At 40.8% G+C, this 17,879-nt stretch overlaps 1 protein-coding gene across 17 annotated transcripts in view; it reads right to left on the bottom strand.

Annotated features, from left to right (window-relative positions):
• Window positions 1-17,879, bottom strand: part of CLYBL (citramalyl-CoA lyase) — a 222,898-nt gene that overhangs the window by 26,817 nt on the left and 178,202 nt on the right. For all 17 annotated transcript variants that reach the window (XM_036250259.1, XM_036250249.1, XM_036250254.1 and 14 more), the window contains 2 exons: window positions 4,365-4,553; window positions 324-425 (listed from right to left, as the gene is read on the bottom strand). In XM_036250259.1, coding sequence (XP_036106152.1) covers window positions 324-425; window positions 4,365-4,553 — 291 coding nt within the window. The remainder of the gene's footprint in view (window positions 1-323; window positions 426-4,364; window positions 4,554-17,879) is intronic.

Below are 17,879 nucleotides of genomic sequence, written 5' to 3'. Positions count from 1 at the left end.
TGCAATAAATTTTCATGCACGTTTAATCTATAAATGTCAATTCAAAACACATATTTGCATGGTGATTATTTAATTAAAATTATTGCCAGGAATCTACAATTTAAACATTTAGGACTGGGAAGTTTTTCCTTGATACTTAGCCAATTTCTTTTGTTTCTAAAATGCCCACAACCTGGTTTTGGATAATTATGAATAAATTGTGCTCAAGGTTTACTTTGCTTATACATCTTTTCAGAAAAAATATTTCACATAGATGTTAACATTGAAGAGTTCTCTTTAGGTAATGAAATACTAACTTGTAAGCCACATTGGGGTTTTCTTACCTTAAAATTGAGCAAACCCATTGCAGTTTCCACAAAAGGGATTAAATTCATAGGTTGTTCAAGTTTTCGGCCTTTTAAGTAGAATGAAAATTTGTCTGAAAACTAAAATCAAAAGTGTCACAGGTGATTAGTGGGGGGAAAATGTACAATCACTGAAATGTAGACACAGAAGTAGTAGTTAAGTCTTTGACCTGAGGAAGTAATATCCCAGCCTCTTTCATCCACACAAAAGAATTTTAAAAAAGAGAAAAAAGAAGAAAGAGGAAAGACCAAAGCAAAAAAGGTAACAAAGTTCCCACCAAACTAAATAGTAAAACCCCAAGCATTATACTTTTCTTTTTCCCCCTCTAAAGGAGCAATTTGAGGCCTAGGAGTTAGAACTGGAAGGAGAGATTTCTGAGTTTAAATGCTTCTCTTAAAAACATATTTACTGCAGACCTCTCACCCTCACTTCTTACACGCCAGTGGTGGGCCCCTGACACAAGCGTCCTGCCCCGCCTGCCGCTCTGTTTTTGTTTCACGCCCAGCGCTGCCAGTGTCACTGTGCAGCAGCCTTCTGCGTGGAGTCCGTGTTGTTCACTAGAGCACCATTGCCCTTTGTTCGGAAGGTTTTTCTTCATAATTTTTTAGCTTACCTAGGAAGACCTTAAAAAGGAAGTTTAATTCTTTGAAGACCAAAGCTTGCCAATTTTTTCCACGAGACCAGTTCACAGCTAGCTCTGTGCTGCCGGTGGGGCAGCCCAAATTCCAAAACCTATCATCTGGAAACACACGGAAGCTCTTGCGCAGCTCCCCCCACCCCTTTCAAAAGGAAAAAACCCCCACCACTCTAAATTGTAAATCTATTATGTCTATCCAGATCTAATAAGATATGGGGAGATAAAAAACAAAACGAAACAAAACAAAAAACAACACAGGTATGACAAAGATATTTTTGTAAATAAAGATGAAAACATATATATCCATTTTAAATTTAAGGAATATTCAGCCATTAATGGATATCAAAGGAAAAGGGAATTTTAATCATCTCTCCATTCAGTCTCAGTTGGGTAAATCATATCTAAGAGATTTGCATAAATATAAACCATCAAAGACTTTTCATCTTCAAAGGGGGTTTCAAGACCCTATAAGCTTTGTACTGTAATCATCGCAGGTCACCACCCTGCAGGAATAGGGCTGCTATGGCAACATAAAAAAACTAATGCTTAAGGCTTAGCATAATATTCTGACTAATAGAAAGGAAACTCATTTTAAAAGCTGGCAGCCTATTTACCAGAAGCAGGATTAGAGGTGTTATTTCCCCTTTTAGCTGCCCCCTCCTTGCCTGTGCAGCACCCCCCCTAAAAAATCTAATCACTGGGATCTTTAAAAAGCTTTTGAGCAATTTGCAGTAACTTTACAATTAGGCTAAAATAAATCACAGCTTTCAGTAATGAAGAATGATTCCCAGTTGCTCCCACTGCCCCCGCCCTTCCTCCTCACCATCATCATCACCTCCTCAGTAACTTTGCAAGGGAAGGAATAACTCAACTGAACTAGCCAAAGAAGAGAGGGTTACAGTTGAAGGTGACAAAAACGTATTGTATGAAAATAAAACATAATTTATGTCACATTTAAGCTAGAAAGTAGGTAGAGACATATTGGTGATTTTGGTGTTACATATGCAATGGAGGAATTTGTTTTTCTCATTAAAAACTAAAATCTTGCAACATTACTTGCTCCATGCTTTGGGGTAATAGTTATAACTACAAACATCATCAAGTTTAAAACTAGCCAAACACTTTACAATATATTCCCTGTTCTCAGTGAGAAAAATCTCAAACGCCTTTTGTTTTTAAGCCAATAGGGGCATTTAAAAATTAAATATTCTAGCCCATCCTCCTTCCCCTCCTCCCCTTCTTTCTTAAAAAATTGCATTAAGTACGAACACAAAAGGTAACTAGTGGAGAAGTTTCAATTAATTTTTTCAAAAGGAGACGATTAAATGTTTCCGGCCTGGTAAAGTGTTCATTTCAGCGAGGTGGAGGGGACAGGGGGTGGAGGGGGGAGAGGGGGAAAAAAATCACAAAGAGATTGGGGAGGAGATGAAGTAGCAGGGCTCAGCAATTCTTTCAATTCCAGTGCACACCCAATAGTGTGTTGGAAGAATGCACACTGTTCGGGATTTGTGGGAGAATTGTCCCACGACAAAGGAGGCAGAGTCACGCTTGTTATAGTCCAATAAGCCGTGCCAGTCAAACAAGAACCCACACTAGCGACAAAAGGCCAGCAAGAGATTCTCACACAAAAGAAAACAAGGAAGCCCATCTTTCAGTTGTGCATCAGGCTCTGGGTTTTATGCTTCACATAAATACAAACGGAGAGGAAAAAATAAACAGCCCAAAAGACTTCTGTTAACTAGAAATCCTATTTAGATTTTGGTACATTCCTCACATCCAGGGATTTAAAACAGTGAACAGAAGCCGGAGCTGAAGGCTGGGGTGGGTCCCCCCTTTTCAAATGAGGGTAATAAATGTGATAAATAGGCATTAACTATGAAACCAAAAGGGAACAGTGACTTCGGATTCCATTTCAATCAACTTAAGACACATTCAGATGGGATAGGAGCCCCTGAAGATATTAACCCAGTATAACCAGTATCTCCCAGCCTCCGAGGGGTGAGCTTGGAGAGGAGACTCCAGTGCAGAAAGTAAATACGGGTCCCTGAACACCGGGCTCAAGAAGGCACCAACACGGAGGTGTCCAACTGAAAAATAATGGCAGCTGCATGTGCAATTCTAAATTTTCTAGTAGCTACATTAAAAGACTTAAATGAAACAGGTGAATTTAATTTTAATAATGTTAAAAGTAACTTTATTAAAACCCAATATATCCTAAATATTATCATTTCAACATGTAATAAATATAAAAAATTACTGAGATAATTTACATTCTTTTGGGGGTGGGGTGGGGGGGACTGCAAAATCTTCAAAATCCCATGTGTTTTTTACACTTCCAGGACATCTCAATTTGGACTTGCCACATTTCAAGTGCTGAGTAGCCACATGTGGCCAGCAGCCACGGCATTGGAAAGCACAGGTCCAACTTATCTACGAGCATGAAAAAGGTGCGCGGTTCTCTCAGGTGTTACAACTACTCAGTGTATTGCTACAGTTGCAGCCATAGCCTTCGAGTAATCCCAGATGTGGCATCAAAATCACTACTGTCCACGCGCCCTTACTATGCTTCCAGCACATACGTGTCACGGGCTCTCTGCCCTGGAGTGGCACAGTGAAATGTTATTTTATTCAGCAGAGATCTGCAGAATCATAGCACCCCCTAAATAAAATCTCGCCTCCCCCTACTTTAACAGTGAAAACAATCATAGTATAATTAGGCCCATTTCAAAGTTTTCTTAAGTAATTTGACATGCCAGGTTTTTATTGGCTGAAAAGTCTGTCATGAAACACAAACACACCTGTCAGCAATTTAAAAAGAAGGAACTAGAGAACTGTTCAGGAAATAATATCTGTGCTAATTAAAACCACTGGTTAAAAGCTTCCTGTTTATTCCTCTGTTTGCCCTAAGGAGTGACCTTTACCTCTCCTCCTCTAGGTTCATTTTTTTATTTGCAGCTAATGTGCTTTTTCTGTCTATGATGTCTTCCAATGAATCCGGTGGATAAGACCCCTTTACATCACTGCTCTCCCAGGCGGAGGGTTAGGGCCAGGCAGGGTATAAGAAGTGATCCAATTCTAAGGCAAGCTAGATTTCAAGGACTTCTCTGCAAGGGCTACTGAGGACCCTGTGCTGTCCAAAGCACAAATCTGGTCTCGTAGAAGCATCATTTCAAGTGTGGAGTTGTCTCGTCACAACACTTTGGGCAAAGCCAGGTTCTCTTTGTGTGAAGAATAGGGCCTCTTGGGCTCACTTCCTTCTCTGAATTCCCTTTCTGCTCTGTGTATGTATTTTCAAAATTGGCAGCACCCAAATGCTTCCTTTCTGCTACTCCTTCTTAGCTGGTCCTGAGTCTTTAATTAAAGCAAAGCATTAGCTACTCACCCACTGGATTTCCTCAGGACCTTCCACCTTGGGTAGCATTAGGCTGGAAGGAAGGACCCGGGATTGCAGGAGGGTCTCCAGGTCTTCTTCGGCCAGACCACTGGACACTGCGTTGATTCTCACACACTTTTCAGTTGAGCCCAGATCAAAGTCTTCAAGAGTTTTTACTATTCTTAATCGAGCTTCATTCTGTAAGTGTTGATAAAATGCATCTCCTGAGTATGTTTATCACTGAGAGGAAATAATCGAACTGTCTATGAAACTTATGTGGATTGAGTCTGAGCACCATTACTGTATCTACAAATCTCCTGTCTACCAAATAAATGGTATTTGAAATGTCATCCAATCTGATAAGTAAGCGATTGATTCCTAGACTTCATTCAAGGTGACTGTAACATAGATGAAGGCCACTCTAATGCATACCAGCAGAATTTAAATAGTAGTGTCATTTTGCTCATTAGCATTACTTTTCAACTGCAAAGGTAAATTAATTGATGGGTAACATTTATTGAGCATTTACTACATACTAGGTGTACTAGGCATGGTTCTAAGTCTTCTACCTGCTATTTCTCACTTAATAACTATGAGAAGCTAGGTAATGTGGATAATGGCAGTCTCATCTGTCAGCATATTCACATTAGGGGAAAAAATAAAAATTTGTTTTTCTTTTCCCACGTTTCATGCTTTTTTTATTCACTTAAAAAAATTTTTTTTTTTTTTTTCAACTGAGTTGAATCTTGACATTCAATTAGGAAGGCGCTCACAGGAAAATGACACTCCACACTACAAAAAAGCTCCAACTTATTCAGATGGAAGGCAATAATATCACCAAGAAACCTCTTCATGAAGTAGTAGACAAAATACATTTTTCCCTTTGATTTGACAGTCTTTGCTCCAGTTAAGAAAAGCTGAAAGGTTGAAAGTCTGCTTCAGTGTCTGAATTGTCCTCAGAAAAATTGTATGAAATCAAACATTTGTTGGCTTTGAGTTGGGGGTGATGAAGGTGAGGGGTAGGGAAAGGAGTGCTTTGAGTGGGTGGGGGTTGGAGTCGAGGGAAAAAAGCACTTTGGGGTCATTACTTCCTGCCAATTTCAGTTTCAAAAACAAATTCCTCCAACTTGCCAACAGCCCTCAACAAATTCTCATTGTCAGAATGAACACGTATCAAAAGTAGTTTCATTTGGGAAGGGTTTTTATGATACTAATAAAACTTTAAAGCTTCTCACTGCTGATGAATGTGGTTTAAAAAAAAAAAAAAAGGCTTAACAATATGCAGCCATTTGAACAGCAATACTTATCTTGGAAAATAGCAAACCAAAATGGAGACAAAAAAGAATTATTTGAGCTGATATTGGTCTAAGTCTAATCAACAAGACAAGCCAGGACAGTAGATTTAAACCAGACGGATGTAGGTCTACGACCCCGTGGAAGCAGGGAAGGCTTCCAAATGTGGTCTGAGTTAAACAGAGTGAGGAAACAGTAGCTTAGAGTTGTCAGGTCAGATGGAAACAGAGTATGTAGGACCAGTTTAAGACAGCTCTGTGGAGTCCTGATTTACAGAGCTCCGAGCCAATAATCAGACCATGCTTAGACAAAAGCAAGAGCGGGCTCACCCAGCTAAAGTGAGGGATGCTGCAGCCAACCGTGGCTTGGCTGCATACCATGCTGTTGGACATTCCACAGCTATAAAACTCATCCACTGCCCTACCTGCCCTCTTGTCCACCCACTAACTGTGAAAATCCTGAAGGTGAAAAGCAGAAGTTAGCTCAATATCATGGTTCCAAGGCCGTCTAGAGCTGGCAAGAGAAAGGCCTCCAGCTCTTTGGCAGTGCAGGTATCAGAGCTACGGCCTCAGAGAACCTCAGATGCGTTGTGCTCTGGGTAGCCGGCACTACAGCAAACTCGGGATCACTGCAGCTCATACATTTCAACTTGCAGGGTTTCTTTCAATAGCAGGTAGGGCTTGTGAAGGGTCTGTTGGGACAGAGGGAATGGAAAATGGAAGAGAACCAACTAGGTCATTTAGGCTGACATGCACTTTAAAACTAGGGTTATTTGAATCTTCATCTCCATTCTCCACTTTAATCTGCATGTGTACTCAAGGACACAGGATCACAGGCAACATCAACTTCCCAAATAGTTAATACTGGTGTCAAACAAAACATGACCTCTAAGCTGTTTTGTTGTTTCACTTGGATTTGAAGAGGGCTGTTTGTTCAAAGCTCATGTTCTAAACCTGTTTGTGATTTTTATCTAAAGTCAGATTGCCATGGTTTCAGCACATTCCAGTTTACTTAGTAAAATTCAGGCCTTGTGAAATTAGATGCAAACGAAGTACCTAATTCCAGCTTTAGGCATAATCTTATTAGTACTTTTCCTGTTATAATAATGAGCATCTAATAATCAGCATTTTATTAGACTTTTTTTTTTTCTGTTTCTGGCTCAGAATTAAGGCCAAGCTCTTCCCACTCCATCATTCTGTACCTTTCCAAAAAAAATATGGCTTTGGAGGTATATTGCCACACATCACCCTTATTAACAGGCTGTCGCCTGTTGCAATTTACATAAACTAAGTGTGCATCCCTCTGCCATGTATCCCAAAATATCCAACTTCACTGAATTTACCCTAACCAATGATCATGTCAATTTTTTCTTTTTGGTATTTTAATGGTGAAATATGTTACTGTGCTAGCAAACATACCCATGCCATCTGTTGGGTGAGAGGAAGGCAGCTTCTAAGAACAATTAAGTTTAGTTCTGGGTGTTCAGCTAGAGAGAGCTACAATCCACCTAGTTGTGAAAAGAAATGGTGTTCATTCTGTTCTCTGCCTTTCCCTCTCTCTCCTCCTCCCCTCTCTCTAACACATACCTTACTTCTTGCTCCCACCTCCCTCTCATCTCCATTACCTCACTCCCTTTCACATGTCTCTCTTTTTCTCTGGCTCCTGTTTGGCCCTGACCATCTTTTCATTTCCATCTTGTTAGAGGGATTAGTAAGACAGCCCAGCAGACACTATGTTCTCAGAAGGGCTGGCTGGGTGATCTGCTAAGATGATTGGGAAATGGGTGTTCCCTGGAGAAAGAAGAAAACGAAAGCAAAAGGAGGCCACTCAGAAAAGACCGTTTTTTAGGGGTAGGGGTGGGGAGGGGCATGTCATATTCTGGAAGCAAAACAGGTTGCTCAAAATGAGGCTCAGAAGGAAGTACATTCTAAACGGGCTAACACTACAGGGCAGCTTTGGTAAGCGTTTTTCATGTAGAATGAACTTGTCCCTCTAAGATCCGACAACCTGGAAAAGCTGGAATAATGGAACGAAGGCCTTGACCAACAGCTACGTTAGACCTTTGCAGAGACAAATCACCACAGTGTGCTCTGTGGCAGGTCTGAGTCCAGAGGTGGGATCTGCAGAGGTCACAGAGAAAGCTGGCACAGCTCAGAATCTTCACAGGCCCCTGTTCTAAAGGGAGGTGTCACCAAAGTTCCCGCATTCAATCGATATTTCGTGCCACGGGCTGCTCAGTGCAGTGGACTGGTGGCTAATAAACTTGTCCTTATACATAAGCCACCATATTATGTGACTGTGTCTGGGCCAGGAACCAAGGCATGCTATGATTTCAGAGACTGGGTCCTCATCACCTGGGGAAGAGACACGCTCCAGTGACGTAAGAAAGCGGATAAATCAACCATCACCGAGACCAGCAGACTCCGAAATTAAAGGAGAAAATATGCGTGCAGTTGGTTCAATTGGCACCCATTAAAGCTAATAACTAATCATCCTCGCAAGTTTCTAGCTCAGAATGATCAAATCTGCAAAGAAAACAACATCCGTCCACTTTTACACTCCAGTGGAAGAGGTGGTCCCTCGCGGCAGGGCGGCACAGTCTCGCCATCTGGAGAATAAATCGAGTGTGAAGTACAGTATAGTTTGGGACCAAGCTCCGTGGCGGCAGCTCAGCAGTCAGTTCATTAGTTCCAAACTTCCAGGGATTAGAGCCGCATCAATTCTACTGTCGGATAGGAAGAGACAGACAGGATACGAGATTCAAGGAGGATTGTGACAACCAGGAGGAGCCCCTTGGGCTTATTTATAAAACTACAAAGTATAAACAGACCCAAATAGGTGTCTTAAATAATAGCATTATCACAGTTTCATAACATCTGAATTAACACCTTTCCCTTCTTCCACCCCCACCCCCAACACACACACACACACACACACACACACACACACACACACACACTGAAACCTTGTGTGTTAATGTATAGTCGTTTTCAGAGGAAATCACAAAGAGGACCCTGGATGCAACAGGAGCAATGAGAAAGAAAGCAGCGCAGCCGAACCGAGGTTTGGTAATTAAGAAATACCAAAGACTTTCTAGACTCCAGGGAGATGCATAGCATTTGTGATTTTTAAAAATGTGTAATTAACGTTTTCATCCTGCAAAAGGCACACTGCCATGCCACATGTCCGAAAGCACTAGTGAATTCTGTCTTTTCTGAATCGGTCCAGCTCATCTCATTTCCATTTTACCTAATTCCTAAAATGATGTCACAGGCATGAAGTGGAACCAATTTTTGGTAGAAGGACAGAACATCAGCATCTATATAAATTTTTTTTTTTTTTGAAAAATATGAGAATGTTTGGTTTAAAATAAATTCTGAGTGTATCATTCCATTTGAGGTCTGCTTTTTCATATAACTTCTTTTTATACATTTATATTAAACAACAGAAGTGCTTCTGACATAAAGCATGCTATCACTAGTAAATTATATTTTCATATTTTTCTTATAAATGCATACACTTTATTATAATCACAGAGACTTTCAGTGACTGCATTGAAAAAAAAGCAAATAAAATCTCATTAATTATTACAACCTGGTAGTGTTTCTTCAGGCAAGATGATAGTGTTGAGTTTTCTATCTCATTGTATTTTTCACATGAAAAACAAATCTTGGTTTGCCTGTTTTTGAAAACAAAATCTACAACACTATTTAATATACCATGGGTTAATCGGTTTGAAATTTCATTCATTAGTAACACCAAAGGCACAGGTAACAAAAGAAAAAATAAACACATTGGATTTTATGAAAAATATAAAATTTCAAAAATGTATAAATGGCAACCCACAAAATGGGAGAAAATATTTGCAAGTCATATATCTGATAAATAATTAATATTCAGAGCATATACATAACTCCTAAAAGTCAACAACAAAAAAACAACATAATTAAAAAATGGGCAAAGGATTTGACTAGATATTTTTCAAAGAAGATAGATATACAAATGGCCAATATGCACATGAAAAGATGCTCAATATCATTGATCATTAGGGAGACGCAAATCAAAACCATAATGAGATCCCACCACACCCATTAGGAGGGCAACTATTTAAAAAGTAAATAACAAGTGTTAGCAAGGGTGTGGAGAAATTGGAACTCTTGCGCACTATTGGTGGGAATGTAAAATGGTATAGCTGCTTCAAAAAAATGGGATGGGCCCTGGCCGGTTTGGCTCAGCGGTTAGAGCATCGGCCTGCGGTCCGGAGAGACCCGGGTTCGGTTCCCGCTAAGGGCATGTACCTCGGTTGCAGTTTGTCCCCGGCCCTGGTTGGTCGTGCGGGTGGCAGCCACTCGATGTGTCCCTTTCACATCGATGTTTCCCTCTCTCTCTCTTCCTCTCTCTCCCTCCCACTCTATCTGTACAAAAAATGGAAAAATGTCCTCGGGTGAGGATAAAAAAAAAAAAAAAAAAAAATGGGATGGTAGGTCCTCACAAACTTAAAAATAGAATTACCATATCATCCAGCAATTTCACTTCTGGGTATATACCCCAAAGAATTTGAAGACAGGGTCTCAAAGAGGTTATTTGTACACCTATGTTTATAGCAACATTATTCACAATGGCTAAAATGTGGAAGCAACCTAAGTGTCCATTGATAGAAGAATGGATAAGCAAGATGTGTTTTACACATATAATGAGAATATTATTCAACTTTAAAAAGGAAGGAAATTCTGACACATGCTATATTGTGTCAACATTGAGGGCATTATGCTAAGTGAAACAAGCCAGTGACAGAAAGACAAGTACTATATAATTCCACTCATAGGAGGTACTTAGTCACAATCATAAAGACAGAAAGTAGAATGGTGGTCGCCAGGGGCTGGAGCGGGGGAGAATGGGCGTTATTGTTTATTTGGTATAGAGTTCCAGTTTTTCAAGATGAAAGAGCTATGGAGATGGATGGTGGTGATGGTTACACAGTAATGTGGGCATATTTAACAACCACTGTACAATGTACCTAAAAATGGTTAAGATGATAACTTTTTGTTATATGTATTTTACCACAATTAAAACAGTTGCAAAAATTCACTTATTGATTTATTTAATAAATTATTACATTCCATGTAATATTTCATGTTTACTCTGAAAACATAGGTTTTGGAAAAGCAAAGTTTCCAATGTGTTAATTATGAAAGAAACATTGCTACATAGGTTTATAGTAAAATATCCAATCATCTTTCATTAAAAAAACTAAAAAAGGCTCAGGATGTGTATGGATGGGTGGTGCTCATAATGTGTACTTGGTATTTCTGCTCCTCGGAGATTTAATGGAAGAAGAAAAATCGCTACAAAAAACAACACTAAAATATAACAATTGATGAAAAATTATTTTGAAGGCCTATACTGTTGTAAGAATTCACAGAATGTATTCTTAAAATTTGTGCATTTCATTGTATATACATTTTACCCCAAAAGGACAAAGAGAATGGTGAACAAATGTTGAACTCTAGTCACTGATACGCATGCAGCCTATTTCAGGGAAAATGTACTGCTTCTCTCTGCAACTTACTTTGAATTGAATTTAAAAAGTAAACAAATACACTTGAAACAAATATAATATTGAATGTCAACTGTAATTTAAAAAAATAAATAAATTGATGGATGCGTAGAGGGATAGATAGATGGATAGATATAGATTAAAGCAAGCAGAGTAAAACATTAATGGGAGAGTACAGGAGGTGAGTATAATCTTTCAACTTTTCTGATGTTTGAAATTTTTATAAAATTTGGGAAAAAATTTCTAAAATATTGATAACTAATTTCTAAAGCTGATTGATGAGTATAGTACATGGGGCTCTTTTCTCTGGTTTCTTTACATTTGCATATATTTGAATATTTCCACAATAAAATGTTAAAAATTGATTAATGATGTGAACTTCATTTTACTTGTTCTGTGAGGGAAATAGTTTTAGAAAAGATTTTTTTTTTAGGCTTGTGATTTTTTATTTTTATTATTACTAACAGCTTTATTGAGATATTCAAATGACATAACGCACCTATTTAAAGTGGAAAATGCAATGGCGGTTAGTGTATTCACAGAGCTGAGCAACCATTGCCACAACCAATTTTAGAATATTTTTATCATCCTAAAGAGAAACCCTATACTCTTTAGCAGTCACTCCCATTTCCCTCTGCTCTGGGCAACTGCTAATCTACTTTGTGTCTCTATAGATTTGCTTATTTGGGACATTTCATAGACATGAAATCATGCAATACATGGTCTTTTGTGACTGGTTTCTTTTAACTTAGTACAATGTTTCAAAGCTCGTCATGTTGTAGCATATATCAGTATTTCCTCCCTTCCTTTTTTTTTTTTTTTATCCTCACCCGAGGGCATTTTTCCATTTTTTGTACAGATAGAGTGGGAGGGAGAGAGAGGGAGAGAGAGAGAGAGAGAGAGAGAAACATCGATGTGAAAGGGACACATCGAGTGGCTGCCACCCGCACGACCAACCAGAGCCGGGGACAAACTGCAACCGAAGTACATGCCCTTAGCGGGAACCGAACCTGAGTCTCTCCGGACCACAGGCCGACGCTCTAACTGCTGAGCCAAACCGGCCAGGGCCTCCCTTCCTTTTTTTAATGCGAAATAATATTCCATTGTATGGTTATACAACTTTTGCTTATCTATTGCCAGTTAATGGACATATGGTTTGTTTCCACTTTGGACTATTAGGAAAAATGCTGCTATAAACATGCATGTACAAGTTTTTGTGTGGACATCTGTTCTCATTTCTCTTGCACATATACCTAGGAGAAATTAGAGTTGCTGGGTTATATGGTAACTCTATGTTTAATTTTTTGAGAAACTTAACAAAGTGGCTGTGTCTACTTTCATTCCCACCAGTAATATATGTGGGTTTCAATTGCTCTACATCCTCACCACCACTTGTTATGATCTTTTTGATTATAGCCATCCTAGTGGGTGTGAAGAGTCTCTCACTGTGCTATGGTTTTGATTTGCATTTTCCTGATGACTAATGATGTTGAATATCTTTTCATGTGCTATTGGCCATTTTTATATCTTCTTTGGAAAAATGTCTATGTGAATCCCTTGCCCATTTAAAAGAGTTGTGATAGAATACATATAAAAATTCCCATTGTAACCATTTTTTTTTTTAATCCTCACCCTAAGATATTTTTCTACCTATCTTCAGGTAGAGTGGGAGGGGGAGAGAGAGAGTAACATCATCGTGAGAGGGACACATCAATTGGTTGCCTCCTGCATGACCTGGACCAGGGCACAACCAAGGTAAGTGCCCTTGGCTGGAAGTGAACCTGTGACTCATTGGTCTGTGGGCCAACACCCTACCACCGAGCCAAACCGGCCAGGGCGTTGTAACCATTTTTAAGTGCACCTTTCAGTAGTCTTAATTACATTCACCGTGTGGTGCAACCATCACCACTATCTAATTCCAAAAGTTTTTCATCACCCCAAACCAAAACTCTGTAGCCATTTTGTAATAATGCCTCATTCCCTCCTACTCCCTAGCCCTGGTCATCTCTATTCTACTTTCTGTATCTATGCATTTGTCTATTATAGATATTTCATATAAGTGAAATCATACAATATTTGTCTTTTTGCTTCTGGTTTACTTCACTTAGCATCATAATATTTTAAGGTCCAATGTTGTAGCATGTATCCGAATCTTATTCCTTTTTTTATGGCTGATAATATTCCATTGTACATGTATATACTAATTTTTAAAATGAATTTTTATTAATTTATTTTTGTTACAGATATTTCTTTTTTTCCCCATTGACACCTTCCTCCCCATGCCCCCCACCCATACCTGGCTTTGTTGTTCGTGTCCATCGGTTATGTGTACATGCATATAAGTTCTGTGGTTTATCTCTTCCCTCCCCCCACTACTCCCTCTTCTGAGGGTTGTCAGTCTGTACCCTACTTCCACGTCTCTGGGTCTACCCAATTCCTCAGACTGTTATGTTCATTATATTCCATATGAGATAATATGGAAATAAATGAGATCATTATACTACATTTTTAATCCATTCATCTGTTAATGGACATTTTGTTTATTGTGAATAATACTGCTATGAACACTGGCATGCAAGTGGCTCTTGGAATCTTTGTTTTCAGTTCTTTGGGGCATATTATCTAGGAGTAGAATTGCTGGGCCATAGAGTAATTCTATGTTTAGTTTTTTTGAAGAACCACCAAACTGTTTTCCACAATTTGGTTGCATCATTTTACATTCCCATCAGCAATGTAACAGAGTTCCAATTTCTTCACATTCTTAATGATACCTGTTATTTTCTATTTTATTTATTTGCTTGTTTTTGACAATAGTCATCCCAGTGGGTGTGACATGGTATCTTGTTGTGGTGTTGATTTGCACTTCTCTAATGATTATGATGCTGAGCATCTTTTCATTTACTTATTGGCCATCAGTACAGTTTCTTTGGAGAAATGTTTATTCTAGTCCTTTGCCCATTTTAAAATATTGGGTTGTTTGTATTTTTGCTGTTGAGTTATGAGTGATTTTTATATATTCTGGGTATCAGATATATAATTTCCAAATATTTTCTCCCATTCTGTAGGTTGTCATTTCACTTTCCTGATAGTGTCCTATGAAGTGTCCTACGAAAAAAAGTTATATTTTGCTGAAGTCCAATTTATCTCTTTTTTCCTTTGTTGCTTGTGCTTTTGTTACCACTTTTTGAGACCATCGCCTAATCTAAGGTCACGAAGATTTACAGCTATGTTTTCTTTTAAGTGCTCTATATTTCTAGTTCTAACATTTAGGTCCTTGCATTCTGAGTGTATATATTTGAATATGGTGTGAGATAGAGAGGCTTATGACATTTTTGTGTTTCCAATCTATATCATTCAACAAAATGATAAAGCCTAAAATGAAAATTCCCCGGGAAGAGAAAACTCAAGTGGAAAGAAAGGGCTTACTTCCATCAGCCTCTTCACTCAGCTTGGCCCCAGCCCTGACTGGTGGGGGCTGGTGCTAGATTTCTTTCTTTTTATTTTTTAAAAAATATATTTTAATTGCTTTTAGAGAGAGAGGAGGGGAGAAGGGGAGAGAGAGAGAGAGAGAGACACCTATCAGCTACCTCTTGTGTGCCTGGAGTCCAGGCATGTGCCCTGTCTGGGAATCAAACCAGTGACCTCTTGGTTCATGGGATGATACTCAACCAACTGAGCCACACCGGCCAGGGCTGGTGTTTGGATTTCTTGCTGCCATAGCCCTATCCATCACTTTCCCCACTCTCCATCTCTTTTATTATGCCCTTTCCCTACCTGCTCTTGATGGATTTTCCTCAACTGCCTGGGACAAGCCTTGTGTTTTTGTGAGAACCTTGCCAAGAATCCTCATGGCCCCTGAGGGGCCTCAAACCCAAATTCACATGTAGAGCTAGGGCAGAGAAGATGTCCCCATGGGCACAGCTGCCTATGCTTTTTGCATTTCTTGAAAACTTCATGATGTAGTAGCGTGGCTTTGAGGTATACTTTGCATACAACTTTGTAAAAAGTATTCACCTACTAAGGCTTGTGTTGACTTTTTCTGGAGAGAGGAAGGGAGAGAGAGAAACATCTGTGTGACAGAGAGGCATTAATCATTGGCTGTCGCCTACATACCCCCTACCAGGGATTGAGCGCACACCTGGGCATGTGCCCAGACCGGGAATCAAACCGGCAACCTTTTGGTGCACAGGATGGCGACGCCTAACTGAGTCACACCAGCCAGTACTGTGTTGATTTTTCAATGCCAGTAACAACTGCCATGTTCTGATTTGTCTGTGGAGCTCTGGAGTCTGCAAGTTCAAGGTTCTTCCCTCTCTTTATTGATTTTTAGAGAGAGAGGAAGGGAGAGAGAGAGAGCGAAACATCAATGAGAGAGAGCATCAACTGGCCGCCTCCTGCATGCCCCCCACTGGGAATCCGGCCCACAACCTGGGCATGTGCTCTGACCAGGAATCGAACCCGTGACCTCTTGGTGCATGGGTCGATGCTCAACCCCTGAGCCACACCGGCCCTGCCACTCTTACATTTTCTTTGTTCTCACTCACTGCTTGTTCTCACAGCCTCAGTGAGGCAATGTTATAATTTTTGTTTTCCAGCACAGCGGCAGAGGCACGAGGAGCATGAGATTTGTTCCAAGTGGGACAACCCATGAGTGAAGAAACGGGCACTTTGGGAGAATCCAGAGGAACACTGAACAACGCCATCACTCAGCAGGTTTTTATGTACTTAAGGCCAAACATCAGATTCTTGGAAACATTTACATAACTGACAGGATTTGTTCTTCTCTTTAAGATTGTGATTCTGAAAAGAAAATTGCCTGAATACCATCCCCAGATTCTGCCTGATGTCCCTGGTCTGGTGCATTTAGATTTTTTATCCAGTAGGAGAGGAATCAATCAAATGCTATCCACTATGCAGGGTGCTGGGGATGGGGAGATGGGCGGGGAAAGATATCGAGATCACTTTATATTGCTATATAAATCAATAGAGGAGTGTATCATCTCGTTGAAGTGATGAAAGGCCCACAGAATAGAAAGTGAAATAACAGTTCTAGTCCATGGAACAGACAATAGAACCACGGGACTTAGAGACGGGAGGGAGCAGTTCAGGCTGAGATGGGGGGCAGGGGAGTTGAGGATTTCAATAGGTGCAGAGGAGCGGGTGGCACCCAGCAGAGAGCCAGAAATGGGCAAAGAGTAGAGGCAGGAAGAGGGAGTGGATAAATGGCAGATGGTCAGGATATATGAGGTTAGCTAGGGAAGGTGCTGGTGCCAGGAGATGGGCAGAAAGATGGGAGATCCCAAGGCAGGCAGGGGACAGCCCTTGATTTAGAGCAAAGGGCTGAGGCCCTGTTCCACTGGGGAAGGAAAGGGTGATGAGGGTGGCAGGCTAAGCACTGCATTTCGGTTGAGAAAGTACCTTCTTTATTGGAAGGTGTCCTGGCCTGAGTTGGGGGGAGGTCTGTCCTGCACAGTCCCTTGAGCTCTAAGTGGGGAAGGTCCCTGCTGGAGACCCCTGTAGTGCGCAGCATGTGCTTTATCGGGAGAGGGCCTCCAGTCCCAAAGCTCCTCAGTTTTGTCTTTGGAACAGGTGCTGTACAGGCGTCTCTGAACTGGGGGCTTCACAGTGCAGCACAATGAAAAAGGAATGTGAAGTACACGTGGAGTGGGGATGCTGGCCCACCTCCCTCCCGTGGGCCTTCTTCTAATTGGTCTCCCTCTGCCCTCCCTTTTCACCTTGTGCAAAGCACAGCCCCAAGCAAAGCTGCCCTCTCCCTTGCAACTCGCTGTATTTGTGTTTTGCAACTTCTCCGGGTTGGAGGAGGTAATTAACTGTTTTGGTTTAAAAGCCCCCTGCTGGGTAGCAGTCTGCGTGGGAGAATAAAAATAAACAAGCAGAAGAGGGAACAGTGTCATCAAAGAACTCGACCCTACCTTTCTTCCTTAGGAGGGGGAAAACTCTGCTGTTTGCCACAGGTGCGCCGGACTACCCACGCAGGGCAGCGTCCACTGGCCTTTCATTCCTTTTCAAGGATAAGTCAAGAGTGGTGGGTTCATAATTTAACAGGCAGCCTTGCCGTGGTCCCAGATACTCATCAGGTAACAGCGGTGTCACCTATCCTGGCCTGAGCAGTTTCACTGACGCTTAACCACATATTTGGGCTGATGACTTCCTTTAGTTCTCAAGCTGGCTTGAGAGACATTGCTAGAAATCATCCAGATTTGTCCCCTTAATGTAAATATCAGGAACCGGGTTTTGTCATCTTCTTTTTTTTTTTTTTTTAAGCCAAAGCCTCTTTAATTCTATGGAGGCAAACATTTGTTTCCCTGCCCATCACCAATGTTTGGAGGCAAGTTGGGCTGCTTCCCTCCAGGGAGTAGGCAGCCCTCGAGTTCTGAAGGGGCTGCACTGGGCCCGCGGTGCGCCCAGGGGTTCCTGTCTGTGCACCAGTTGCTTTGACAACGCTTCTCCAAGGTGCTGACACAAAGAATCTTGCCTCCATAAGTAGGAGGTTGTAAAAGCTTAGAGAGAGAAGTAGAAATGTCTACTGATAAGGCACAAACTGCTCTGCAGTTCAACAAACTGAATGACCGGGAGTCTCGGGCGAGCTGCAGGCCTTGTCTTCTCGTCGTGGGAAGGAGCTTCACCGGTGGCAGAGCCACGCGGCTTCTCTA

The sequence above is a fragment of the Molossus molossus genome, unplaced genomic scaffold (genome assembly GCF_014108415.1).
Source record: "Molossus molossus isolate mMolMol1 unplaced genomic scaffold, mMolMol1.p scaffold_m16_p_9, whole genome shotgun sequence".
Taxonomy (NCBI): domain Eukaryota; kingdom Metazoa; phylum Chordata; class Mammalia; order Chiroptera; family Molossidae; genus Molossus; species Molossus molossus.
The sequence above is the reverse complement of the archived record's forward strand: the minus strand, read 5'-3'. Positions and strand labels throughout refer to the sequence as shown.